Consider the following 26,213-nt stretch of genomic DNA (forward strand, 5'->3'; position numbering starts at 1 on the left):
CAGGGCTTTGGGATCCTTCTTTACAAACTACAGCCTCACAACACTCTCCAAACCCTTCTTTTGCAAGCCAGGGGAATAAAGACTAAGGGGGGAGGCAGAGCTGCTCTTCCAAGCTCTGCCTGCAGAAGGAGGTCAGCAAAGCATGCTGCCAGCAGGAGACCCCGGGCATGCAGAGCTCTCTGCTTGCAGGAGCTGGTAAAGCCTCCAGAGCCCCACTGCCCCTGGCTGAATCTGCTCTAACCTGCCCCTGTGCTCTGCCAGGCTTCTCTACATTGGCACCATCTCCTGCTCAACGGAGAAATAAGGGGACTTTCCCAGGCATTCATTCTCCTGTAAGGGTACCAAAAGGAGGCAGCTCTGAGAGCAGGCTGCTCTCAGCTAGGAGATTCCCTCTGCAAGGAGCCCTGGTGGCTGCAGCGATCGGGGCCAGAGTCACTCTCTTTGGCTGGTATCTTCTTCAGGCTCCAGCTGTGACTTCTGATCAATTTGATTCCAAATCAGCCTATCAGCCACGGGCATTTCTCAGCTCTCAAGTCATTCAGACACGTGTTTCTTTGAGACACCTCAATTACCAACAAAAGGGTCAATCACAACATCCAGCATGGAAAAACAGAGTGGAAATATTTGCACTTTCTTTGACTTTGTCTCTCCAAAGATTTTCTCCCCCAACCCTGTGCAGAACAGACTCTTTTATTTTGATTGATTTATGATCACTTCATTGGAGGTTTGCCTACCTCAAATCCCAAAGGTGCCATCAGAAAAGGGCAAAAATTATGCAAAATTAAATAGTTTCTTCAGTGTATTCATAATCCTGGGATCCTGTTGCCAAAATGAAGTGGTTTAGAGTCATATGAGATGTCTTAGAGTATCTGAGACACATGAAGGAGGCTGGCAGATCTGCCATGGAAGTTACTGGAGCCCAAGACCGTCTGGAGTAGCAGCTGGAGGCCAGGCAGGATACACTACTGCATCTAAAATGAAACTGGAAACCAATATTTGGGCAACTGCATCAAACCACAGCTGAGTGAGCTGTGAGTGTATCCCCAACCCAAGAGAAACAACCTCAGGATGAAGACAAATCTGAGAACTGAACAAATGTGGCACTACCAAGCCTTGCAAGCACCCTGTCTTCTCTGCCAAATCAAATCCGGTTCTTGCACTAACACTGAATTGAGCTGCTTGTCAGATCTGCTACAAAATAATTTCATCCCCGCTCAGGCTGGCCATCTGTTCACTCTTTGGATTCACATGATTTTATGCCACCACTCTGTAACCTGATGATCAATAGCTTCACCATTTCTGGCAGCTGCTGTGCTGCGTAAAATCTTTCCCAAGCGCTCTGCTTACAGGCATGGGTGTAAGGGGCCTTGAGATTCCATGGTGATGTTGACCAGCATTTTTCCCTGCCTCTGCCAGGATGGAGCATGGGTGTCCTTCATGTCTGCCTCCCCCCCATGCGGTGTCAGGGACTATTTCAGCTCTTCGGCCTGCCCTGAGGACCTCTCTGCTACAGGGGCATCCAACCACCTGCCCTCAGCCCGCCAGCCTGACCCGCTCTGCTTCTGTGGAGGGTTAATTGGGAGGGTTAATTGCTTTAGGCCATGTGGAAGCACCCTGCCACTCGCTGCAGGGCTGATAAGAGCCCGAGCTTTATTCCTCGGCCTCAGTTACCTGTTGCTGATCGAGGGTTGTGTGGCTGGGGCCAGCAGGCATTGTGTGTTCTGCCACCTGAGTGTGTGCTGGGAGCAGCATGAAACCACCACGGTGCTCCCAAGGCAAAGCAAAAGGCTCTCAGTTACCTGGGACTCGTTGGTGTGTTGGATGAGGCTTGCAAAGCCCAGACGTGCTGTGGTGGACACTAGGTAGACACAAAGGTTCAGATATGAAAGGGAATGTGTCCCCAAGGGTGTCTGGAGAGCTGCGGGGCCGGGAGCTCCCATCACATCCCCACGGGGATGGGAGTAGGGAAGGAGAGGCCCCCTGAGGAACAACGGAGCATTGAGCTGCTGCCCTATCTCTCCAGGGGGAGGGAAGCGGAAAGGTGATAAGAGCCCTCTCAGATGAGGAATTCCTTCTCACTTTCCCCTTTTTGTTTGCCTTTCTTCAGAGATAATGTGGTTTTGGGCAGCTTACCTGGATGCTGAGCTGCAGCAGAAGGGGCAGCCACAGCCACCCCAGACCCATCCCCCTGGGTACCCCTGGACCCAGGGCTGCCACTGTCCCTGGTGGGTTCCCACAGGAGCAGTCCAGCCATGGCCCCTCTCCTTCCCCACGCTCTGACCTGTGTCCGCCAGCCTGCTTGCATGACACCCCATTGATTTACATCAGTAGCTGTAACCTGAGGAGCAATTCGGAAAAAGGGAGCAAGATAATGGGCAGTAAAGCCGAGGCTGATAGAGGTGGCAGAATATTTGGGTAGCATTTCACAGCACAGGCACTAACCTCCTGAGAGGGAGCAGGAAGCACCAGAGTGCCTGCCCATGCCGTCCCCAGCCTGGGCTGTGCAGGCTTTGCATGGCCAGGACATGACCTCAGTTCTCAGAGGCCCTGAATCTATCTCCTGCCCCCACAGATGGGATGGGTTTGAACTGAGCAGAGCTCTGGGAAGAGGGGCACAGAGAAGCAGCACTACCAAACTGTAAGTCCCTTCTGTGACTGTGTGAACAATCTCCAGAAGGAGAGGCTGATTTCCAGCTGCCTTTTCTAAACCAAACCACTCTGACTGCTTAGTCCAATCCCCTTGTCCTCTGCATGACACAGCCCAGAAAATCTTGCTTGCCAAGCCTTTTCCCCAGCCCATGTTTTTGTGGCTGTGGTGCCTCCAGTGACCAATCCTTGCAATGTGGCACAGCGAGGTACAAGTGTGTTACAGGATTCTTGGGAAGTGGGAAGAAGATGGGAGACTTGCAAGCAGTCAGACTCAGTGTCCTCTTTTCTGCAGAGAGGCTCAGCTGCACAGTGCTTGGGAACCCCAGAGCAAGACTGGACTTGTCTCCGCAGCAGATGTGACTGACAAGGTTTGTCTGGAGATCTGGGCTGTGGTGGTGTCCCAGCTCCACACCTTGCTGCCTACACCCCCTTGACAAGAGCTGGGACATGGATCATTGGGTATGGCAGCTCGAGAGGGACACCCTGTCAGCTCAAGGTGGGCACATCCAGGCCAGGGTCTACCCATTGGTGTGAAGAAGAAAATGAGAGGGAAAGAAACAATGAGAAAAGTATGGGTAATGGAGAAAGACCAAAGCATGAAGCTGGTGTTTTATCCTTGGCCTGGGCTCAAACCTTTGGAGCAGGAGAGGGATCCTTACTCTGTCCAGAGGAAGTTCTGGGAGTGTCCCTTTGGTGCTGGAAGGGATCACAATTTGAATTCAGTGCTTTTAGGAAGGGACTTAAGCACAGCTTCCAGTGAAATGGCTTGGAGATTTCTCTGCTGCTGGGATCACCAGTCCTTGTCACTCAGTGATGGGTAATGTCCCCTGTGGTGCTGCAGCTGGGACACATATTCTGGGATGCCCAGGGATGGCCTTCTGGTCCCTCAGTCACCCTGGGCTCTGATTCATTCCTGCTGTTTGTTGCCAGTCCTTGCCAAAGGGAAGGCTGAGGAGAACATGGGAAGAGAGGGTGACTCATCCTTAATGCCCAGGTGGCTGTTCTAGCTGAGGGACACCTGAAGGCTTCCGGCATCACAGGAAAGCAGTAGGACGGGCAAACATTGCCAGAGAAGCCATGCAGGAGAACAGGGTTTCCCTGCTGCATTGTGTGCCGGTGCATCTGGGAATCTCATCAAGCCCACACGGCAGAGTGAACTCAGAGCCAGCGTGGGAAGGCAAACCCAGAGCCTTTGTCTGCCCTCAAATCCCATCCAGCCATTGCTCTGGCTCCCTGTTGTGCTGCCAGGATTGGCAACCACTAAGTGGCATCCCCAATCCACTCGTGGCGAGGTGGGGAGGGAGGAAGATCCTCAGGAAATATGTTCCTGAAGGTGTAGCCGTACCTCCACCAGGATCTGTCACCTCCCTGCCACTGCCACCCCCCTGCCAGCACCTCCAGAGACCAAATGCTCAGGGGAAGAGGGAAAGACACATAATTTGGGAGAGCAGAAAAAAGGGAGGAGGGACAAGAAGGTATGGATGAGGGCAGTGGAGATGGTGGTGCAGCCGAGGGAAGCTGGAGCCAGTCAGGGATAGCTCAGGGCTGGGTTTTGGAGAAGTAGATGAGATGGAGGTGGAACCACTGCTAATGAATACTGTATTCGACCTGGCAATTGAGACAGATCGTACACAAGATTAGAGGTCATGGAAAGTGTATTACAAGCTCTGCGTTGCTTTTATTCACTGGAGACTTTTGGAAAAACAAGCAGGAAGGCAGCACAATGGGTCCCCCAGCTACGGACATCTCAGCACACATTTGAAAGACAATGGAGAAAACTATTAACTCTAAGAGTCCTCTATCCTGTCTCCAGTAAGATGCATTCCTTGTTTGGCCTGGATAGGAACTAGGGATCAAACAGACAAAGCCAATTAAAAAAAAAATCTGGTAGAAATTTCTTCAGGGGAAAAAGGGGGTTGGGTAGAGGGGAAGGATGACGCAGCTGCCAGGATCAAGCACAGCCTGAGTAAGGGCCTTCAGCAGATGTTGACTGGCAAAGGAAGGCAGGTTTGCACACAGCCTGCTGCTGTGGGGTGTCTCTGTCCTGGATATGGAATACCTTGTTTTGGTCTGGCTGCTGGTTCCCAGCATCCCCAGCCAGGCCAGCAGAACGATCCCATCCAGCCCCAGAGGGGTTCAGGCTCTGGGGAGCAGCAGGGAGGGTCCTGGGAACCCTCAGCTTCTCTTCTCACTCTGGCACTTGGCCTTGACTGGAAGGACAAGGTCAGAAGCATCCTTGCTTGAGGTGTCCACAAAGGTCTCTCCAGGAGGGAAATCTGTATCCTGTCACCTGTCTTCATTAGAGAGATTATCTAATGAAATTGCTCTTCCATCAGCATTCCTCTTTCTGATGACAGATGGTGGCTTCCTTTCCCAGGAACCAGCAAAGCTGTGCATCTCTCCAGTTCTGCCACATTCTTGCTCATGACCACAGCCCCCTCTCTTTGGATAACCACCAGCATTCCCCAGGGCTCTACTGCAGATTTTAAGGTTCAAAGAGTCCCATTTGTCCATAGGGTGACTGAGGGGACCCTAAGGGGCTGCACCACCTTCCCTGCCTGAGATGACCTGAGTCCTTCAGCCATAACTTCTCTGCTAGACAGAGGCAGGCCAAGAAGCACAGGCACAGCCCCTCAGGAGTTCTGATCCCTATGCTGGCAGGGCTTCCTCCATCTCCCTGGGAAATTCCTGCTGGAGTTCACAGTTACTTCAGCAATGGCAAACTCTTGCTCAGATGGGCAGTGGAATTGGACAGGCTATCCTGTTTGAAGGGTCCAGCAGGATGTTCAGGCTGGCTCCTGCTTCCTCTGCTGCTGCAGCACAAGCCTGTTTGCTCTTCCAAACCCCAAAACCCATCCCATTGTCTCTTTGGCTTCTCGCAGGTCAGCAATCTCATGACTCTGCCGTTACACCACCCCCTGCTCAGTCTTGACCCAAGTTTATCCTATTTGTTTGGGCTTAGAAGGTTTCACTTGCAGCTTCTCATGTTGAAATGAAAGAAAAAGGGGCGGGGGGAAACCAGTAGTGTAGTCAGAGGAAGGCCAGGAAAAGTGATGGAGCTGGGGAGAGGTTTGGGGCAACCTCTCCTGCTGCAAGTGACCCTCTCACCCCTGCTCCCCACAGAGCCCTGGGGAGCTACTGTCACATCTTGGCTCTGGAGGAGAGGGGATATCCTTAACATAATTTCTTGAGGTATTTTGGCCAAGCATCCTGTCCCCTCTTCCTCTCCCTGAGTTCCTGTCATCTGCAATGGCCAGTGACCTCAGCAGCACAACGGGTTGTTGAATTCAGTGGTATGAGACCATGAAACATCCCCATGGCTCCTTCGGGGCCTGTGGGCTACTTGGTTCATTTCCTAAGTCTAGAAATAACCTGTTATTTCAAAAGATCCATCCCAACCTTGAAATTAGCCTCCTCAAGAGTGCTGTTTTTGTTGTTTTGACTCACATTCCCCCCTTCCTGCCCCAACCTGGAAGGTCACAGACCCTAATTTAACCATGGGTTGGTGGGGTGCTCTGAGGCTGCAAAGCACTGGGGAGTCTCTTGTTGAACAGATTCTCCCTGGAGAAAAACCAAAGTTTTGCCATTCCCTACCTTCCCAGCTTTCCATCACATACCTCAGCAATCCATTTGCCCTCTGTCCCTCAGTCTCGCTTTTGGGGGTACCTCTGTCCCAGGAGGTACTCTGAGCACCTACTCAATTCCCAGCATGGTCACTGGAAGTCTCCCTAAAAAGACCCCTGCTCTAACCCCCCTTTAGCACATTCCACTGCTGATCTCCCCTTCCCTGCACGCCCTTCCATGTGTCCTTTCCCAGCCCTGCTCCTGGACACACGTGACAGTCCCAGGTTTGTTCTGCAGTAAAATGTGCCTCCGTCCCTGCTCTCCAAGACACCCAGCCCCTGACTACATCCCTGGGAGCACCTCATCTTCATGATTCCCAGCCCTCCTGAGCTCGGCAGCCTCACCCCTCCTCCACCACTTGCCCCAGGAAACGCTGTTCAACACGAGGAGCAGCAGTGCTGGATCCTGCTTCCAATCAGCATTTATCCCATGCTGGGCTCCATCCCTCAGAATCCAACACACATCCTTAAACCTTTTGTATTCTGCATAAACATCTTTGCCCAGACCTCCTAAAGGCCCAGGCAGGAGAGGAAGCAATAGTCTCCAAGAGCGTGGAGCCTTTGCGTCATGGCCGTATCCCCCCATCCCTCACGGATGCAGAGAAGTCCAGCTGTGCAATGCTGCATGGGGCTGTACAGGGAGCAACACGAGGTAGGTAGGGTTGGAATGTGTGTGAAAGGCCAAGATGTGCCAGTGATGGATGCACAGCATCAATTTCCTACATCCTGAGTCCCCAGTTTCCCACCTGGGTCCCTCAGAGCATCCCACAGGACACCCCACACCTGCAGCATCCTCCCTGTGACTGGGAGCTCAGGAACCACCCACTCACCATGGCTTTCCCTGCCTTCCCTGCCTGCCTGGCAGAGCTGGGCCTCTGGATTCACACATGCAGAGGAATGTGGCCCATCCAGGAGGAAAAGCAGGTGTGGATAAATTTGGAGCATAAGGAGGCGGAAGGGTCCTCGCAGCCTGGAGGAAACCAGCTGCCAGTGCTGGGGTAGCTCAGGGGAGGCAGCAGCAGCAGAGCACAGGGCAAGATTGCAGGAGCTGGGGGAGGCTCAAATGAGGAAGTTAGTGAAAAGCATCTGGAGATTTGAGGTCAGGTAATTCCTCATATAGCAGTTCCTGCACCGCTCTGGGAACGGACAAACAAGGCCTTCCTTCCTCCCAGCTTCCTCCTCCTCAGCAGCTCTCCTTTTCAGGAGAGGCAGGCAGCCAGCCCTCTCCTCCCACATGGCTGGCTGCATCCCTAGGGGTGACTCACCTGGGCCTTGCTGCGCTCTAGGGCTGAGCACACCTCCCTGCCCGCCGTGGGACGTGGGACGTGTCAGTGTGGGCACAGGGACGTGCCCAGGGCCACACAGGGCAGCAAAGGGTGGTGTCCTGCCATGGCACAGGCAGCAGCTGGCACTGCTCTGGGCAAAAGTAGGAAACCACCTGCCAGCCTCCCAGTGCAGTGAGGTGTGGCTGCTATTTTAGGCTGGGAAAGCACAGGAGGATGGATCTGAAATCTCCCTGCAAAGCTGCGGAGGGCACTCAACCAGGTGTCAGCTCCAGCACTGGTGAGCCCAAGTGGTGCTGCTATTTTAGGAATGTATTCTTTTTCCCTGTTAGGCTATTTTTGGAGGCTGAGTAGGTACCAAAAGGACCCAGATAGGTTGCAGATAAGGGACTGATGACATTTTGACGCTTATGTTCCAGCCACAAACACTGCTCACAAAGGCAGACCCTGGGGATTGGAGGCACTCCTGGCAGCAGCAGCAGCATCCTGGCTGTGCTGCCATTTCTGCAGGCAGCAGGGAAGGAGTGCTGTAAGCTTCCCCCCAGCAGTGCTGCCCCAAATGGTTCCGTGGTCCCCAGTGTCCCACAGCACCACTCAGCTTCATTGCATCACTGGTGGGGAAAACCCTTCTCCCTTACTCTGGAGCAGGCAGTGCACGTGCCGTAGGGATGGGGTCATGGAAGGGAGGAGGTTCTACATCTGATGGAGCTGGAATGGGCTCTCACTCCTGAGCCACAGAAGGATCTGAGATGTGAACACTGCCCCTTATAACAGAAAATGTGTCTACATTACTTACAGGTACATATGCTCTTCTTGGAATTAGGGATATGGGAGCTGGATGGGGCGAATAACCTTGGCACAAGTGTGTTGAGGAGAAGGCTGTGTCCACTGTCATCACACTCCACTGCCACAGGCAAGGCCAGGACTTAGAGAGCACCCCAGCCCAGCCTGGCTGAGGCACTTGCACCCCATAGGGCCAGCAGCTAGGAAACCCAAGGTCTCTGTTCTGGGAGAGTGGATTTCCTGCCCCAGAGCCACATGAAAGATCCCTTGGCACTTGGGATGCAGCACTCCTGACCTGCACCATCCAGAGAGGAAGCACATGGGGGCTTCCCTAGGACCTGGAAGGTGCCATGGATGGGGATGAGGACAGGGGCAGCTAAGCAGAGGTTTGCATGCTCCTCCTGGCCCTGGGTGAGATGGATGCCAGGCCCTCTGACCTTCTTACTCAGAGTTTCCTTTTGTGCCTGTGGGACAGAGGGCCTGTTGTATGTGCAAGGCGTGGGGACAGCCCCCTGGCACTCGGGGGGATGGAGGGGAGAGCTCTGAGGCAATGGTGAGGCAGGCGCCCACGCTGCCAGCGAGTGTTGTGCTGTTCCCATGGCCACCATACCAGCCAAAGCTTTTGCAGCAGCTGGGGATAGAGTAGGGGACATCCCCCCAGGTCATCTCCTCCAGGGCTTCTCCATGGCAAGAACATCAGGCAGCGTTAGTTCACAGCTGCTTCCTCTCCTCACCCGGGGATCCCCCGAGGTCTCTTTGCAGCCCAGAACTCAGTGCAGGAGGCTGGGCTGGGGGAGATGGAGGTGCAGCCTGCTGCAGGAATGTGAGGTGTGCCATAAGCTGGGACTGAGACTACTTGTCTGGGCTGTCTCCAGCACAAGCCCATGTCTAACTCCTTCTGAATGTCTTTGTTCCCCTCAGTGGCGTCAGCAGCTCTTCGCTCCCTCCAGGAGATGATTCTGCTTCCGTCGCTAGCGTTTCCTGTGTTTCTCCCCCCTCACTCCCGTAGAGCCAGGCAACACCAGCACAAAAACAGGATTTGAGTGGCTGGAGAATTATCCTGATAACAATGACCAAGGAGACAGTCCTCTGGAGGGGACCCTCCCTAGAGTCAGCCCTCCAAACAGCTCACACCAACCTTTGGCACCCCCTTCTTCCCTGCTCCCGTGGCTACTTGTGCACAGGGGGGATTTTAGGCAGGGGAGTGAGCAGCCAGAAAGGGGAACTGCTCCATGCTGGCAGGTCCTTCCATCCCCACACCTTGGCCATGGTGGCCAGGCAAAGCAGCTCTGACACTGTTCCCATTGTCCCGAGCTGCTGTCCCATCACTGGTCAGCAGAGCAACAAGTTACTATGCCATGCTCTCCCCTTGCCATTCCAGTTCCATTTCCCAGGGAACAGAGCATTTTTGGGGAGCAGGCAAGGGTAATTGCAATGTGTCTTCATCCATGAATAGAGCTGGAGGCAGCTCTGGCTTACAGGTGGGAACAAGGGAGATAATGCCTGCAGACATGCTCCATGCAGCAGCAGTCCTGGGCCTTTGTGTCCACCTTTCCACCCAGCCATGCCCAAAGGAGAGCTGGGATTGCTTAGCATCCCACATGGAGATCTGAAATTCAGGGAGCCCTCACTCATGGCCCAAAATGTTTGCCTGAATCTCCTGAAGGAGGTCCCATCCCCAGCTGCTGGCCACCCCTTCCTGACGAGGAGCTGCCACCCTCCCTGTGTGCTGCCGGCACAGCTGGGGCAAGGAACAAGGGGCCCGAGCGAGCGGCTGATGGTGCCTGGAGCGAGCAAAGGAGCACATGCACAGACTGATCTGCTGGCAGGGCTGGAGGCAGCAACAAGCACTGGGAAGGAGCTGCAGAGCTGCAGAGCAGCTGGAGCCTGAAGAAGGTGCATCTGCAGCCACGCTCCAGCTTGTTGAACAAGCCGGGTCCGTGTCTGTGCCGCCCTCCCCCTCCCAGGTGCTGGGCTTGTCCTTGACTGAGTGCTCCCTTTGCCGTGCACGGCAGGGACCTGCAGACTGACAGGGGGACAGCCAAAATTGACTCAATGTGCACCCAAGGGACACGCCCCTGGCGGTATGGCCTGGAAACCTTTCCACTAACATGGCATCTGCTTCCCACCAGGTCTCTGGGTAGCTTGGAGGTGATACAACCCAAGAGAAATTGAGGAAATCCTGCCTGCTGCAACATCCAGCAAACACCAGACTTGCAGAGCTGATGGAGGGAGCAGGACAGTGCCTCCAGCCTTACTGCTTCCTCCAGCCTTATTGGACCTTCCAGCCTCAGCCCGGCCTTGCTGTTCCTCCACTGCCCTGCTCTGTAGATGCCCAGCAGATGTGCTGGGCCTTTGGAGCAACTGGTGGGACTGAGGCCAAGTGTAGACAGGAGTTTGTCCTGTCAGGGCCGGGGGGTTGTGATTCCCTTGTTACCATCAGTGCTGCTGATCCATAAATTCCTGGCAAGGGAGGAAATCTGATTTTTGGCCAACACAGGAGGTCTCTGACCAACAGAGGCAGGAAATAGCTACGGTGAGCGAATAAATAAATGGTGCAACTGTAGCTCTGCCTTACATGGTCTTCATGGGGAGTTTTCCTTTGTTTTTCAGGTTGGCTATTTATACTGCAGAGTGTGAAAACGATGTCAGCAAAGCCTCTGCTCCTCGCCACAAAGAAAACCAGACTTGAGAATTTTTGCAGGGCTGACACACCTCCTTGAGCAGAAAGGTTCAGAGGCTGTTCACAAGGCTGGTGGACCTGGCAGAAAATACCATCTGCCATGCAGCTCCTGAGAAGTCCCCTTTACTTCCACACATCCAGCTCAGGGGAACAGTGGTCCCAAACCCATCTAGAATGTGGCTCTGCCCTGTAAAAGTCCATCTTGCCTAAAATGTACTCACAACCCCCTCCCAGTACCCCTTCACAGCATCCCTTTTCTCACTGTCTCTCTTTTGCTCCCTTTTTTTCCTATCCCATTCTCCATTGCAGCCTTTAAGAGTTTTGGCTCCTGCCTGCTCATCCTGGCAATGTTTGTCCAAGTCTACCCTGGAGGATAGGAGAAGAAGGAATGGGGAGTTTTCTTTGTGGAATGTTGCTGCTCCCCTGGGAAATCCCAGGAGATATTTTGGAGAAAATAAACCCCAAGATGGGTCATCCCCATGCTCACAGGAGGTAGGAAAGAACAGACTCAGCCCAGAAGAGGAAAGTCCACCAAGTCCAAGCTGAGCTTGTTCAGCTGTGGATGGTGAGCAGCAGCGGCCATGCTTTGGGAAAGGAAAGGAGGAATAAAACTTTCCTTCCTCCACGTCTGTCCCCTGCAGTTAGGAGTGGCTACAACAAGCCCACACGAGTTGGAGTCGCTTGGGTGCCAGCAGAGCCTTGGTGGTGCCCATGGGCAGGGGCGGCCGAGGGCTGGGAAGGGAAAAGCCAACACGAGTTCAAGGATTGCCGGTGTACTTGAGACAAGAAAAACTCTTTCTGGTGACACATGCATCAGGTGTTTCCAGACGATAACAAAACCTGCCTGAGGTCATCGATATTTAATTAGCAATGAGCTCGTTAAACATTATCCCGGGGGCAGGAGGGAGGGGAAAAGGTGCCGAATTGGAGAGAGATTTAACTCTTTGCAGAGAAAGAGACGGAGGAGGGAAGGTTGCCTGCAAGGAGAAAGGGTCTCCGTGGTTGGACCCCATCAGATTTGAGCACTAGACTGGGCCCAGGGGTAGAAAATCTTTGGGGTACGTGTGTCTCTTGGGTCTCCAGGGGAAAGAGAGGCTTTTTCCCGTAGAAATGAAAAGTACTAAATGTGAAAGCTCAGTGCTTCTGCACCCCAGCAGCGCCAGGGCAGGAGGAGCAAAAGGCTGGTGAGTGTGAGGCCAGTGCCGTGCCTGGTTTCCCCTGCGGAGCCCTCCCGGGCCGGCCGTGCCAGAGCCGGGGCAACGCGGCGCTTGCTCTCGGCTGGCTGAGTCACGGCCCCGCTACCTGGGTGCCTTCACACCTGGGCCCCTGCCCCGCCGCCGTCTCCACTGCTTCCTCTGGCACGCATCCCACGCTCCGCACCGCACAGACCCGGCTCAGCACCCTGGGGGCGAGGAGGAGGAGCAGGAAGGCATGGGGGGGACAGTCCTGAGGGTTGCCTTTGGGGTGAAGAAGAGGGGATACCAAAGGCTCAAAGTGGGGGTGACATGCATTTTGGCCCTCCAAACCCTGACATGCTCCACGAGGAGATGCTGTAAAGGTACCAAAATCCAGCTATGGACCACCCTGCTCTGTCCTTCCCCAGCCACTCACACGTGCTGCTCCCTGCTACCTCCCCCCTCCAAAATCCCCTCTTGGCTGCCCCAAACCTGACACCCATAATTTACCCCTAGATCACAGGGACCTGCTGAAAGATTGAGCATGAGCTGTGCTGTGAGGGCAGACATGAAAAGCAGCTGTGTCTCCTGCCCACAGCCAGGCTCCCCTGCCACGCCAGCAGCCCCTCAACACCAGGGACACCTGGGAAGGCTCCTGCTTGGAGAGGGAAATGGAAACCTCCTTGGGAGGTGGACAGGACAGCACAGCATGGCTTGGGGTATGGTCAGCCACAGCTTCCATCAGCTGGCTGGAATCCCTGGGGCCTGTTCCTGCTGGCAGGAAAACCCCTCTTGGAGAGGAGGCAGGTGAATCTGGGCTGGTATTTGCCAGTGGCTCAGTGCCAGGGGATGGTTCCACTCTGCCTCAAGCACAACCTCAAGCAGTCAGCTTTTGTCAATGTTCAGTGTCACCTCTCTGGAGATGCTGCATGCTGTCTTTCCTGCATCCCTGGCTGCAGTGGTGGTGGGAGGGTCTCCCCTTGCTGAGCACCTGGGAGGGATCCCCAGAACAAAATCGCCTTTGTGGAAGGATCTGATGAGATCCCCAAAACGGCTGCATAGTGAGGGCCTTGGGCTGGGATAAGGCCAGCAGCAAGAGGTTCCAGCAGCAAGGATGTACATGCTGTCTCCACATCATCTGTGATGCAGACAACCTGCCCAGCACAGGTGTACTGCCTTCCTAGAACCTCATCCTCTCCTTATCCCTGTTTGTCACCAGGGCCAGGCACCAAAGAGGAGGATGGATGCGTGGGACAGATACAAACTCCTGCCAGGCACCTTGCCCTTGGGTAAGGTGCCAGCTCCTGCTTTCCTGCTCCATTTGCTGTGACATCCATGGGCAAAGTTCACATGTGACCCATCAAGCACAGCTGAGGTCCTTCAGAAGTGGGAGAGGGAAGGAAGCTGAGGTGGGGAAGGTGCCACAGTCCTAGTCCTCTACCCCTTGCCCACAAGCTCTGAAAATGGTGGGGAATGGGGTGGGAAAAATGAGCAAATCCCTAGTTTAGGGGCAGAGTAAACAGCAGCAGCAACCCTCCAGGTCTTGGAGCGAAGGAAGAGGCTGCAGCCCCAGGCAGGGCGGAGCAGGTCGGCAGATGCAAGAATTTCATCTGCAAGGAGCAAGGAAATGTCCCGGAGCTGTTTGATCTCATTGTATGAAGGGAAGCGGGAGTGGGCGTCCAGCCTTGCTGGAACCAAACAAAGATTATAAATACCTCTACCATCAACAGCTTCTCGCTGACCTGGCCTGCCAGAGCCCGGCTGCTGGCTGATTCCCAAGGGGAATAATGAGCTTTGCTTTCCATCTACCCCTCGAGACAGTGGCAGAGAGGAGCAGAGCACACAGCAGACAGCTCCAGCCACAAAGGTGAGGGGGGAATTATCTATGGAATGATACATGTGGGGGTAGCTCCTCTCACTGACTGCCTGCAGGGCTGTCCCCAGCAGCAACAGCCGCTGTTGGCTTAATTCAGTCTCTACCGCCACTGGTGTCAATAAAGAAGTTTAAAAATACATGTTTTAAAAGGCCTGCGATGTGGCATTTGGGTGTGAAGTGATGCCTGGGCCCGGTGGACAGTCTCAGGGAGGTGTCCCTTAGATCTCCCAGCCAGATCTAGGTGTATGTCTTTCCCTGATTCAATCCTTGGGTTTGAATTTGATGCCACGCATGCTACCAAGAATGCTGCCTGACATCGGAGTGCTTTGGGGCTTGTAGGGAGCTGGGTGGCACCTGGGCATCCAGGGCTTGTAGGGAGCTGGGTGGCACCCTGGCACAGGAGCTGTCCCTACCAGGGAGGGAGGAGAGCCCCACACAGTTTTGGGGAAGTTGGGAGGCTGTAGAAGACAAATTTAGCCTTCCCCCATGTGCCCATTGGTCGCCACAGAAACATTCGATTCCTTCCCCAGCACCGTGCTGAGGGAAGGAATGAAAAGACTTCCCAAAACTCACATGAGCTCCCCTAAGTCCCGTGCCCAGCCAGGGAACAGTACTGTACCGGGACTACTGACATCTCCCTGGCAAGAAGGCCTGGTGGCCATGGGAATGGGGAAACTTCAGCTTTGGCTTTCCTTTGGCACAGGGGAGCAGCAGTCCTGGAGCAGGGCTGCCTCCCACCCCCCTGGCCCACGCTGGGAGTGCCTCTGTGGGGAACCGCTCCTCACCACATCCATGCCCCCAGGTCCCACAGGCAACTTCTAAGGGTTGGTGAGAAGCCAGCAAGTTGTCAGGTACAACAGGAGTCCTCGGGCCGGGGGTGGGGGGGGCTGCAAATCAAACGCAGCACGCCACCCTCAGAGCAGCGCCCTCGGAGGAGCTGCTCTGGCAGAAAAGCCGCCGCGGTGCAGTGCGTGAACCCGGCCGCCGCTCCCCCGGGGCACCTTCGTCAGCCCTGCTCCCCCAGCGAGCATACTTGAAGCTCCCTGCTTGTCACTGGGATCAAAGGCAGGGGCCGGGCTGGGAAGGCAGGGTGTCAGCTGGGCCACTTGTGAAGCTCACTGCGGGAGCCAAGACCTCCAACTTGAACCCAATTTTTTTTTCCCCCCCAGGCATCCTTACACACTTCTAAGGTCTCCGCTCCAGCATCACAGCTGCATCTCGTTTCATCTTCGGCGAGGAAGAGAGGCGGCAGTGCTGGCTGGGGCCAGATGCCGCTGGAGGAGCAGCCCCCGGCCGGGAGCACCGGGTCCCAGCCTCGCTCCGCCGGCAGCTGGGCTGGGGAGCACCGGCTGCTGGGGGAGAAACCCAGCCCCGCTTCCCAGCCACAGCCCTCCCACCACCAGCTGGGACAGGGCACGTTCCCACGGCTTTTGGTGTTATTTCAGCAGGGCCAGGGCTGTCCCTCTCCTCCTGTGGCTCCCGAGTTGGTCTGAGCATCACCAGAGTGTGGGATCTTTTCTGACTGGACTGGGATGTTGTTGGACATTTTGGAGCAGGGAAGATGCAGTCATGGAGCTGTGGGATATGAGATGACACTGCCAAAATGAAAAACTCAAAGTAATTAAATATAAATGTAAGTCACCCTAAAAATGTTGGCTCTCAGGAGCTGCTGGACCAATGTGCGATGTGCAACAATTGCTGCCTGTTGCACTGGGGATTGTCCCCAAAACAGAGGACGCATGCATTGCAGGAGCAGGAAGGCTGGGAGATGAGAGTTGCAGGGTGGGCCCAGGCTTTAGGAGTGGGAGGCTTTGCCAAAGCCAGTTTGGCATCCCATGGCTTCACTCCCCAGGCACCCGGCTTGGCAGGGACCTCTCACAGCAGGTTCCCAGGAGCTGCCCAGCAAGGCAGCCAGGAGTTATCGTGGGGTTTCAGGGAGCCCTAAGGGAGGCTGAGGGGACTCACACAGCCCGGGTGCTCCGGCTAAGCAGGGCTTTTCCCCAGGCCAGTCCCACCAGCAAGCCCTCGGTGACAAGTGTCTACAGAGGAAGGAGCGCCACCTCCTGACGCTGGATGTCCCTAGGATTCCAAGAAACCGCTTTTGTGGGGTTTTTCCCCCCCCCCACTATCCACTGTTTTATCAGTCAGCAACAATCGCTTCAAAAATAAACAAATCCAAGTCTGGCACTGGGTTCCAAGACAAAGAAACTCCTCCTGCCAGACACACGCCGAGCATCTTCAACAATGACACTCCTCCAGGACTGCTTCCACCTACTTAGGTGCCAATTTAACTAAAAATTCCCTCTGCTATCATTGTCACTTAAAATCAGCAACATCCCAGAGCTCCCACCACAAGGTATGGTACAATTAGGTGCTTTTAGAGATTTTCATCAAGGTAGTCCACAGATTGTCATGGATGCTCAACCCCAGCGCACCCATTTATCCTGATAATCCCAATTCCCTTGGATGCATCTTGACTGGTGAGATGGAAGCAGCAGCAGGCAGGGCTGGCTCAGAGCCATGCCCTCCCTAGCCAGCTAGTACATACCAGCTTTAAAAAGTGAAAAGCCCACCTAAGGTTAACAGGTGGAGGGGAAAAAACCTCACTCCTCAGAGCTGCCATTAAACTGCAGGCTCAAGCTGGACAGAGATTGGGAATTCCACTTTTCTGCACCAGAGGAATACTAATTTAAGGATCTTCTCCACCTACCTGCCAACTTCAGACTTGTGACAAGGGAAAAAGAATTACTTATTATTTCTCTCTTATTTCACTTGGCTGAAATCAGCTAGCAGGTTCATGTGTTAAATGAGGCTGACAGCAAGCCAGGCAGCTCATTCAGTCACCCAGTCTGGTTTCTAGGGAAACAAGGTAAATGTTTTTCCTCCTTCTTGCCACCTTTTAACTCTTAGAAGGCTCTCGTTCGCCACATGAAAAAATCTCTACATCCCATTTTTCTCCACTTTACATAAGAGCAAATAGGGCCAACCCAGGTCTGTTTCAGGGCAGTGCTACACTTTGGTGTGAAGGTCTGCAGTTACTGCCTCAATTGCTGCCACGTCTCCAATTATGGTCACACCAAACCATCTCCCCGGGAGCCAGCAGGGTATTTTAGGCCAGGCAGTAACACAACACCAGCAGCACTCACAGCTCTCCCACCTCTCAGAGGGTGGGATGCAAATCACCCCCCTCCCTGCCCAGGCAGGGCTGCCTCCTGTCACCCTTAATCAGGGAAACTGCATGCAATTCAGAAAAATCCAGCTGCTGTGAGGCTGGGATTTTTTAGTGTATCTGCTGCCTTCTGCTGCTCTCAGAGACAGCAACAAACTGTATTTGCAAAGTGTGCAGGCTACAGCCCCTGCCATACAGACACTGGAAGGTTTCCATGGCAACAACCAGCACCCACCAGCTACCCAAAATTTAGTGGTTTGAATGTCTGGGTTATTGCAAAACCCATTTGACTCAAAGCTCTCTGTCCACCCAGCTGGGGCTTGACAGGTGGACTAGTATCTCAGCAACTGCAAACCCATTTAGGGCCCCTGCTGCTTCAGTATTTCACACACCCAGAGACATCCTGCTCTGACCCACAATCTTTTCTCTGCAAAACCAGCAACAGCAGCTTAATTTTTTTTAGAGCAACCCTGCTGCTATAAGGCAGATGCTCAAGAGCTAAACCTTTACATGCTTCTTTGGTTTGATCCACACATAGAACCTGCAGTCAGAGTACCAGGCTTGACATAGTGATATATATAATAAGAGGCAAAATTAATTTCTTTAAAATATTTATTTTTTGGTCTGAGAGCACACAGGCCATAGGACCATTCCACCCATTAGGCTGCCTCCTCTTTTGCAATGCGATCCTTCTTGAGTGGTCCCTGAAAAAAACCCACAAAACAAGCTATGTGAATAGCAGCCTGCACAAAAGACATAACATTCCAGTCACAAAAGCTGTAAAGAAATCAAGGCAAAAAAAGCCCTCCATGCTGCAACCCACTGGAAACCCCATGCCCCAATCCCACAGTTTTGGGAAAGCTGAACTGGGCTGGCCAGGTGACTCCGGGTGCTCCTGAGCACAACGCTGGTGCCACCTGGTGGGGAAGCTCCTGCTGGGCCCCGAGCACAGCACCACTCTGACCCTGCCAGGGCCTTCAGAGCTCCTGGCTGCCCTCGCCAGCCAGCGACAAACTGGGAACGCCACCACTGTGAGCACCCTCCTCATGAGCTGCTCTTAGAGAAAATGGAGTAGTGCTTGTTCCATGCTTCAACACTGAACAACTTGTGCCCCAAAGTGGCATCACCCCTCAGACACAGAGCTGTCACTGGGGAACAGAGACCCCAGGCCCCCCTGCAGTTATATCCAAGCTGGCAGGAGGAGGTCTCTCAAGTGAAGTTTCTGTTTCACAGGAACTTTGGCCACATGACAGCCCAAAGGCCAAGCTATCAGCTGCCATGAGCTCCAAGACAAACCAGTGGTACAGCAATAGATGTGCCAGGAAGAGCCCTTACCATGAAAGCCTTCTTCTCCTCAGCTGTCTGGAAGCGGCCATGACCAAATTTGGAGGTTGTGTCAATGAACTTCAAGTCAATCTTCTCCAGGGCCCGGCGCTTGGTCTGCACAAGCAGGGACTAAAAAGAGACATGCCAGGTGAGTATGCAGCAGCAGCAGCGCCCTTTTAGCCTCCAGTACACTGGCTACTTCTTGTCCCCTCCATGGCTAATGCCTCCTCAGTCCCCCTCTGACCTCAGCTGCTACCATGTGCAAGAACACCTGATCATGAGCCATCTACCCTGCACCCCTGGCCTCCCAGGCTGAAGACTGGCCAGCTCCCTGCAGCACAAGCCCCACTCCATCAGTGTCCTTCTGCTCACAAGACTTCTCAAGCCATAACCACGTCCATCACTACACCTGCAGAAATGACCTCATGCCACTCCCAAGGCCATTACTACGAGGTGGGTTGTGTGGAAGGCTTTTCTTTCTAGCAAGCCACATGATTCCCAGAACAGCACACACACCATCTGCACCAGAGGCAGCACAGCTCCCTCACTGTTCCAGCCCATCACTCACCTTGCGCAGGGTCAGGACCCTCTTCTTGGTGCCCACAACGCAGCCCTTCACCATGATGAAGTCATTGGTCACCTCACCATAGTGGACAAAGCCTCCCTGAGCAAGGAGAGAACAGTCAGTGCTCTGTACCAAGCAGGACCAGTGATCACATCTGCCTACAGATTTGCACCATTTCTGTGCCTTGACCATTCCCACATCCACTGAAATCCTGTTTCCAGTATTGCCTTTCACTGGTCAAGTTTCTTATGCAGATGTTTACTTGATGCTGTAGGGCTTTTATTAAGAACAGCAGAAGAGGCTGACAAAACAGCAAAAGCTCTTCCTCTTAAGTTATTCCTTGTACAAGTACCATTCAAGGTTTGCAACATCTCTGTCTTATTGCCACATAACAAATTCAATTTCCATGTTATACAAGTCAGTACTGAAGCTGACTAAACACCACCACCTTCAACAGCAGCTGACTTATCTAAGAGCTCTTCATTTAATCATTTTGTGTCTTATACCAGGGCCCATTTGCCTCTCAGGATTGCAACTCACAAGCAGACTCTTGGCACAGAGCTGCAGCAACTCACCAGAGGGTTAATGCTCTTGTCAGACAAGTCATAATCAGTCGATGCATTGTTTTTGATCAGCTTTCCATCCTTGATTTGGTAACCTTGGCCAATCTTGTAAATCTAAAAACATAAAGAAAGTCTACTTAGCAAAAAGTAGGAAAAAGAGCCTGTCATCAGATAAAATGTAAGGAATTCTCCAAAGCCTCAGAGGAAACAGTCTGCCGCACTTGGGAAACATGTGGCCATCCAAGAATTTTAGTTATCCAACATAACTAACCATGACCACTATCCCCAAGACAACATTCTAACACAGCAAAACACCCCAAGCAGAACTCCCCACTCTGTCTGTTCACTGTCACAGAGCAAGTGACACCAGGCAGATCTCGCTCCTGGCTAGCAGCTGAGGGACACCAACCTTCTTGTTGATCTCGGTGCGGTGGTGGTAGCCCTTCTGGCCCGCCCGGGCCACGGAGAAGGCCACGCGGGCGGGGTGCCAGGCGCCGATGCACGCCACCTTGCGCAGGCCACGGTGAGTCTTGCGCGGCAGCTTCTTGGTGTGCCAGCGGCTGGTGACGCCTGCAAGGGACCAAAGCAGCCTGCTGTCAAGCTGAGATGTCACTTCAGTCTTCAATCACAGTTTAAGCCACCTTTTCAAGCTGCAGTCCCCAGGCAACAAAAGGGATGCACAGACCCAGCATCCCAGGAATCACCATTTCCTGGCGAAGGTCCCTCCCTGGCTGTCCCTGGGCTGTGTTCTCAGAAGGAAGGCAGCATGGAATGACTCCTCACAGATGTCAGGCGCTGTGCCCAGCGCTCATTCCATGGTCTCATCATTGAACTGTGACAGCAGTACAGATTTACCTACCCAGCTCTTGGTACATGCACTTATGAAAACACAAGGCCAGCATTTCATTAAAAACTGTATCCTATCACAAAGAGAAGGACTTCCATGTGTTTACCTTTGTACCCCTTGCCCTTGGTGACTCCAATGACATCTATCATCTCATCCTGGCCAAAGACCGTTGACACAGGCACCTGCTGCTCCAGCTTCTCCCGGGCCCAATCCACCTTCTCAGCAACAGTGCCACCATTCACCTGGATCTCCATCAGGTGAGACTTCTTCTGCCTCAGGGGGAGCAAACGCATCTAGAACACAGAAAACATGACATTCAGCTCCTGCTCTTCTGAAATGAACCCTGTATTAATAAGCCCAGCATCCTTTCAGCCCTGGCCTAATATATTTCTCTAGTATCCTTTTTCCAAAATACAGAACTTAAAGAAGTCCCTACAACAAGGGGGAAAGTTGTAAAGTGGCTTGCAAGTCATTGTACCTGGAAGTTATATGACACCCACAGGAGCAGAGTTCTCTAACCCCACAGCCATCAGCAAAATTCCACTGAGGAATAACAAGAAACAAGAGGCAATAGTTTTAAACTGAAACAGGAACAGAGTGGATTTAAACTGGACCTAAGGATTACTTTTATGATGAGAGTGTGAATCACTGGCACAGGTTGCCCAGAAAAGCTCTGGATGCCCCTCGACCCCTACAACTGTTCAGGCAGGTTTGTCAGGGGCCTGAGCAACCTGGTATAGTGGAAGGTGCCCCTGCCCATAGCATGGGGGTTGGAACTGGATGATCCTCTTAAGGTCCCCTTCAACTCAAACTGTTCAATTGTTTGATAAAAGCCTGCTACACTTAAGGCCACTTTGGGCTGGATCGCATTTACAGTTACTTCTGCTGTATTTAGGAGAGGGAACCAGTGAGAGAATCAATAGAGGTTGCAACACTACTGTCTACTACAGGAAATTAATTCTATTAAAATTTGCCATCTTACTGCACTAAGAGCCAACTCAAAAGATTCAATCCATCTCCCAAGAAAGTCAGAGCACTGACAGCTGGGGAGACACCACATCACTCAGCAGAAGATCTCCTCCAGCTGAGCAAGAGAAGCTGCCGAAAGTCTGAGTGCTCACAATTCCAACAGAATGCACCCTGAAACGTTGCTAAGCACACAAACCTCTGAGTTTAATGTTCAGTCTGGTTTTATATGTATCTGAAATTAAGAGACTAGGTCTACACAGTATAAGCAAAGGACTGTTCCTTTGCAAAAAGTTCTTACTATAGCTCAGAGTCTTTTGGACATTCCTTCAAAACCAGCCAGTGGTTGCCAAGGCTCCTTAAACATCCAGTGAGCACAGTTCTGTAGAGAATGAGTGTGCTGAATAGACAGCATCAAGCTGCAGGGGAGGGCAGAAACCTCCCTACAGAGACAGATCAAGTTTCAAGCCGGCCTGCTCTCTCAGCAGTTTCCAGCATACCTGAGCCCACAGGCACTTACCTGAGTGTGAGCCATGACTCTAATAACCTGGCAGTACTTCTTCATGCTATTGAAATCTTTCTCCAACTGCTTTTTGCCCTCCTCATCTTGCCACTTCTTGCAGTATTTGGTGAAGGCCTTCTTCTTGGATTTGTGCCTTCAGGAGCAGAGCAGAGACAAGGTTTGGCTAAGCCCTTCATCAATCCCCAGGGAAGTGGGGTGAGCGGAAGGAGTTGCCACCTCAGTTGGCTTTGGCTCATTGCCAGCTTCTAATGACTCTTTTCCACTGGCAAGCGGAGCCTGGAGCTCATCAGACAGTGGCAAAATTGCCAAAGCTGAGTGGAGCTGCCATGAATTCCAAAGCACATTAACATTCACGCTACAGAAAACAAAAGACTGTAAGGAGATGTCAAACAATAACAGAAAAAAACAGATCTTTAAAGCAATTGTGAGATGACCGTGATCTGTTTCAAAATACCCTAATTCAACCCCCCCGACTTGTGTGCCCGACAGCAAGGTTGTTACTAAAACACCCTTGAGAACCTTATTGCTCCACTCTGACGTCTTTTCAGCCTGCCAAGTTCATAAACAGGCTGGAAGCTCCAGACACACTGGAGCCACACTTGGGCAAATGCACATTTTCAATCACAACAACAGCGCCTGGAATGGCAATCACAAGTGACACTTGTCTTCCCCTTTCCTGAGAGAACAGGGCTACAGTCAGGACTCGACACTCATCAACAAGCACCAGAGGCGATTTCCTTATGTCCGCCCGTCGAAGTATCATCACGTGTAGCCTGTTAGGGAGCGCCTGGGCAGAGCCAAAGCCACCACACTCACACCAGCACCACCTAAAGTAATGTGCCACCCTCACAGAGCCACTCCTACAGCCTAACCCATTATTAGTGTCAAAGCTAAACACTAACTACTAAAAATCCGTGCTAGGATCATTGCAGCCCAACAGTAAAAACACAAATCATGGCCTGAGAGCAGGCAAGGCCCTGCAGTCTCACCAGTTCTTGTAGAAGCGGCGCTTGCACTCATCGCTGATATGCTCGGCAAAGATGGTCTTGAAGCTACGGAGACCACGAGGAGTCTGCACGTACCCCACGATGCCCACGATGACCATGGGAGGGGTCTCTATAATAGTGACTGCCTCCACCACCTCCTTCTTGTTCACCTCTGCATGGAAACAGAAACACAGCACAATTAATTCCAGCAGCAACTCTTTTAACACCACCTGTTTTTCCTCACTCTCAAGTCCTCCGTGTGAAAGATTAAATGACTCAAACTCTTTTCACAGAGATGATGCAGGGTAAAGCAACCAACTCTGAAGTCATTACTTAATGTCTTGCAAAACTTTGAGGCTGGCTCATGAGGAGAAAGGTCAGCCAAGCTGGATAGGCAAAATGGATGGCAGCAAGGACTGGACAATCTCCAAAAAAACACCGAATGCAGATGACTGATGTCCCCCCCCCCCATCCAGAATAGCCATCCCAAGGTGCAGCTAAACCAAACCAGTGGTTACAGCAGAAATACACCTCCTACTTGGACGTGGAACAGGGTGAAGTCAAGCTAGGACTAGAACCCAGAGCTGCTGCTGAAGGGGCCACATGTCACCATTCCTGATCAACCCCACCTCCTGTTCCAAGAGGAACACTAATACCTACTGGATCCAGGTCTGTCCACCTCGCGGACAATGTGGGTCATGCCAGCTTTGTAGCCCAGGAAGGCAGTGAGATGGACAGGCTTGCTGGGGTCATCTTTGGGAAAGCTCTTGACCTTGCCCCGGTGCCTGCTGCTGCGCTTGCGGGGCAGGAAGCCCAGGGAGCCGTGCCTCGGGGCCGAGAACTTGCGGTGAGACTGCGGAGAGACAACCAGCACTCAGTGCTTGCTGCAGAGGCTTGCTTGCGCCCACTCGGGGCCAAGGCCAGCTCTGTCCTTGCCTGAGAATAGGAGTATTACACATATCCAAGACATTTTGCATTCTAGAAATTCTCACTATCACCTGCTAGGCTTCTGTATTCTATTATGTTACAGGACTGTAATCCCCACGCAATAACTATGTACTTCTCAGATTTCTTTAATGCCCCTTCCAAGCTTATTCTTATCTAAGATGCCACCAAGTCCCCCTCTGGCGAGGGAACTACAGAAGCTGTAATTTGGCCACAGCGTGCCACTACAAGTTCAGTCCACCCCACAAGTCTAAAAAATACAGCTTCACATTTTTCAATGAATCGGTACCAAAATAAGCATTACAGAGACAATTTCAGTTTGAAAAACTGCAGTAAAGCAGCATCTCAACACCCGCCTTTGAGCCAGTTGCTCTGGGTGGAAAAGCAGTATTTTTTCCCAAGATTTTCTCCTTGATTACCACTCGGAGAACTCTCAGGCCCAAGAAAGATCTACCCATCCAATCTCGCACGCAAATTAAAGAAAAATACCATGCAGCTGCACACGGAACTAAAAATAGCATGCATTTATTTAAGGAAAAAAAATACTCCACAAGAGTTACCCTAAACGAAGTTTAAATCCCCAAAAAGGCCATAACCACAGGATCTCTTTAGAGAGAAGCCGTTCCCCCCTCCTACAAAAAAGCACCCCAAATGCCCCCACAGCTGCCCGCGCCACCCACACCCCGCTCCCCGCCCGGCATCGCACTGGCCCGCCCGGCCTCCCGGCGCAAGGCCTCGCCCTCGCCCCGACATGAGCCCCGCACGGCGTCCCGCAGGTGCCGGGGGCGGCGGGCGCGGGGCCGCGCGGCAGACGGGGCCGGGATGGCAGCGATGCCCGCGGGATGCGCGGCCAGGCCGGAGGCCTCCGCACCCACCATCTTGTCCACGCGCCGGGCCGGAAGGGCCGCTAGCGCCGCGCGCAGCCTTTATAAGCACCCCGCCCTCGGTCTCGCGAGAGGGCGCGCGGCGCTACGGGTGGCGAGCGCATCCAAAAAGGTGCGCGGGCACCGATGCGCAGAAAAATAACACCGCGTAAACCATCTAGCCGGGCTTGTGGGGAACTTCGGTCATAACAGATAATGTTTATTTCACTTCATCCCATTTCATTCAACTACATTTCATTTAATGTCATGAAAACTTGACGTGTCGTTTCGTTTCATTTCATCAAGCTTCATTTCATTTTTCTATTTCATTTCATTTAATTAAATTTTATTTCATAATGTTAATTTCATTTCATGAAATTTCAAAATGTCACTCAGTTTCATGAAATTTTTAAATTTAATTTCATGAATTTTCATTTTTTTTTTTCTTGAAATGGAGTTTCAAAATGTATTTATTTATTTATTTATTTATTTTAATTTTGTGAAATTTCATCTGTGTTATTATAATGAACACGGGCCTTAATCCACTATTGCTCGTGGTACAGAAGAGGATGCAAACCCAAGACAATGGTATCAGTGGAAGCCAGAGCTGGGTGGTTTGGAGCCTCCCACACATGGGGCACCCTCAGGACCTCCTGGGGCTGACAAATAAGGATGTGTTTGACACAACACAGCGGGGAGATTCCTGCACCCAGAATGAACTGGAGAGCTAAGGATGCAGCTGTGCTGGCACTGCAGCTCATCTTCCTAAAACAGAGATGGCCCATCTCCGGAAAGATCCAAAGTCAGGTGGGACAGAGCTCTGAGCAGACTGATCTAGTTGAAGATGTCCCTGCTCATTGCAGGGAGTTTTGGACCAGATAACCTTTAAGGCCCCTTCCAGCCCAAACCATTCTAGAATTCTGTAGCTGGATGTGATGGAGGAATGTCCATCTTCTACCACCAACCCGCCCCTCAAAAGGAGCCCCACAAAAGGTGAGGAATGGCTGCTCACTCTTTGGAACTCCCAATGGGAGTCCATGGCTTGGCTATAAATGCTCCTCCATCTCCCTTGTACATGCGTCTTTTACTCTTGTACATTTTTGGCTTCCACTGCTGAGCTTAGGGAACCATGTCACAACCCAAGGGCTTGCTTTCCATTTCAGATTATTAGGGACTCTGCAGCAGCCAGCAGACCACTGGTGTGCAGCTACTCTGCCCAACAGGCACAGGTCAAGGAGCTGGAATTGCCCCTAAAGCTGGAGGGCTTCTCCCCACACATCCCTTTCGGGCTGTGCCAGTGGCCGCGGTGGTAATGTGAGAAATGGAGAAGTCCAAGTTACTGTCAAGGCTGCAGCCTCTGGAGTGCAAGGTGTGTATCTTGCAGTCTC

The 26,213-nt window shown here is 52.6% G+C and overlaps 1 protein-coding gene and 1 non-coding gene across 2 annotated transcripts; both read right to left on the reverse strand.

Annotated features, from left to right (window-relative positions):
* Window positions 1-17,835: 17,835 nt before the first annotated feature.
* On the reverse strand, window positions 17,836-24,898 carry RPL3 (ribosomal protein L3). The gene is made up of 10 exons (XM_066550184.1): window positions 24,838-24,898; window positions 23,678-23,870; window positions 23,021-23,189; window positions 22,029-22,164; window positions 20,649-20,835; window positions 20,105-20,265; window positions 19,708-19,809; window positions 19,136-19,231; window positions 18,577-18,696; window positions 17,836-17,945 (listed from the first exon to the last, which is right to left on the reverse strand). Exons 1-10 carry the CDS (start codon window positions 24,838-24,840, stop codon window positions 17,901-17,903), a joined length of 1,212 nt encoding a protein of 403 aa, XP_066406281.1. The 5' UTR covers window positions 24,841-24,898; the 3' UTR covers window positions 17,836-17,900.
* Window positions 20,439-20,531, reverse strand: LOC136557393 (small nucleolar RNA U83B). The gene has a single exon (XR_010783766.1). It is a non-coding gene; the product is annotated as a small nucleolar RNA U83B (small nucleolar RNA).
* Window positions 24,899-26,213: the final 1,315 nt, after the last annotated feature.

The sequence above is a fragment of the Molothrus aeneus genome, chromosome 5 (assembly GCF_037042795.1).
Source record: "Molothrus aeneus isolate 106 chromosome 5, BPBGC_Maene_1.0, whole genome shotgun sequence".
Lineage (NCBI taxonomy): Eukaryota > Metazoa > Chordata > Aves > Passeriformes > Icteridae > Molothrus > Molothrus aeneus.

What these genes read in the sequence shown, in the direction of transcription:
- RPL3 (XM_066550184.1), bottom strand. An exon ending in GCACCGAGATCAACAAGAAG is followed by an intron (nt 19,810 to 20,104) that starts GTTGGTGTCCCT and finishes TTATGTTTTTAG; the next exon opens with ATTTACAAGATTGGCCAAGG. An exon ending in AGGAGAAGAAGGCTTTCATG is followed by an intron (nt 17,946 to 18,576) that starts GTAAGGGCTCTT and finishes GGTTTTTTTCAG; the next exon opens with GGACCACTCAAGAAGGATCG.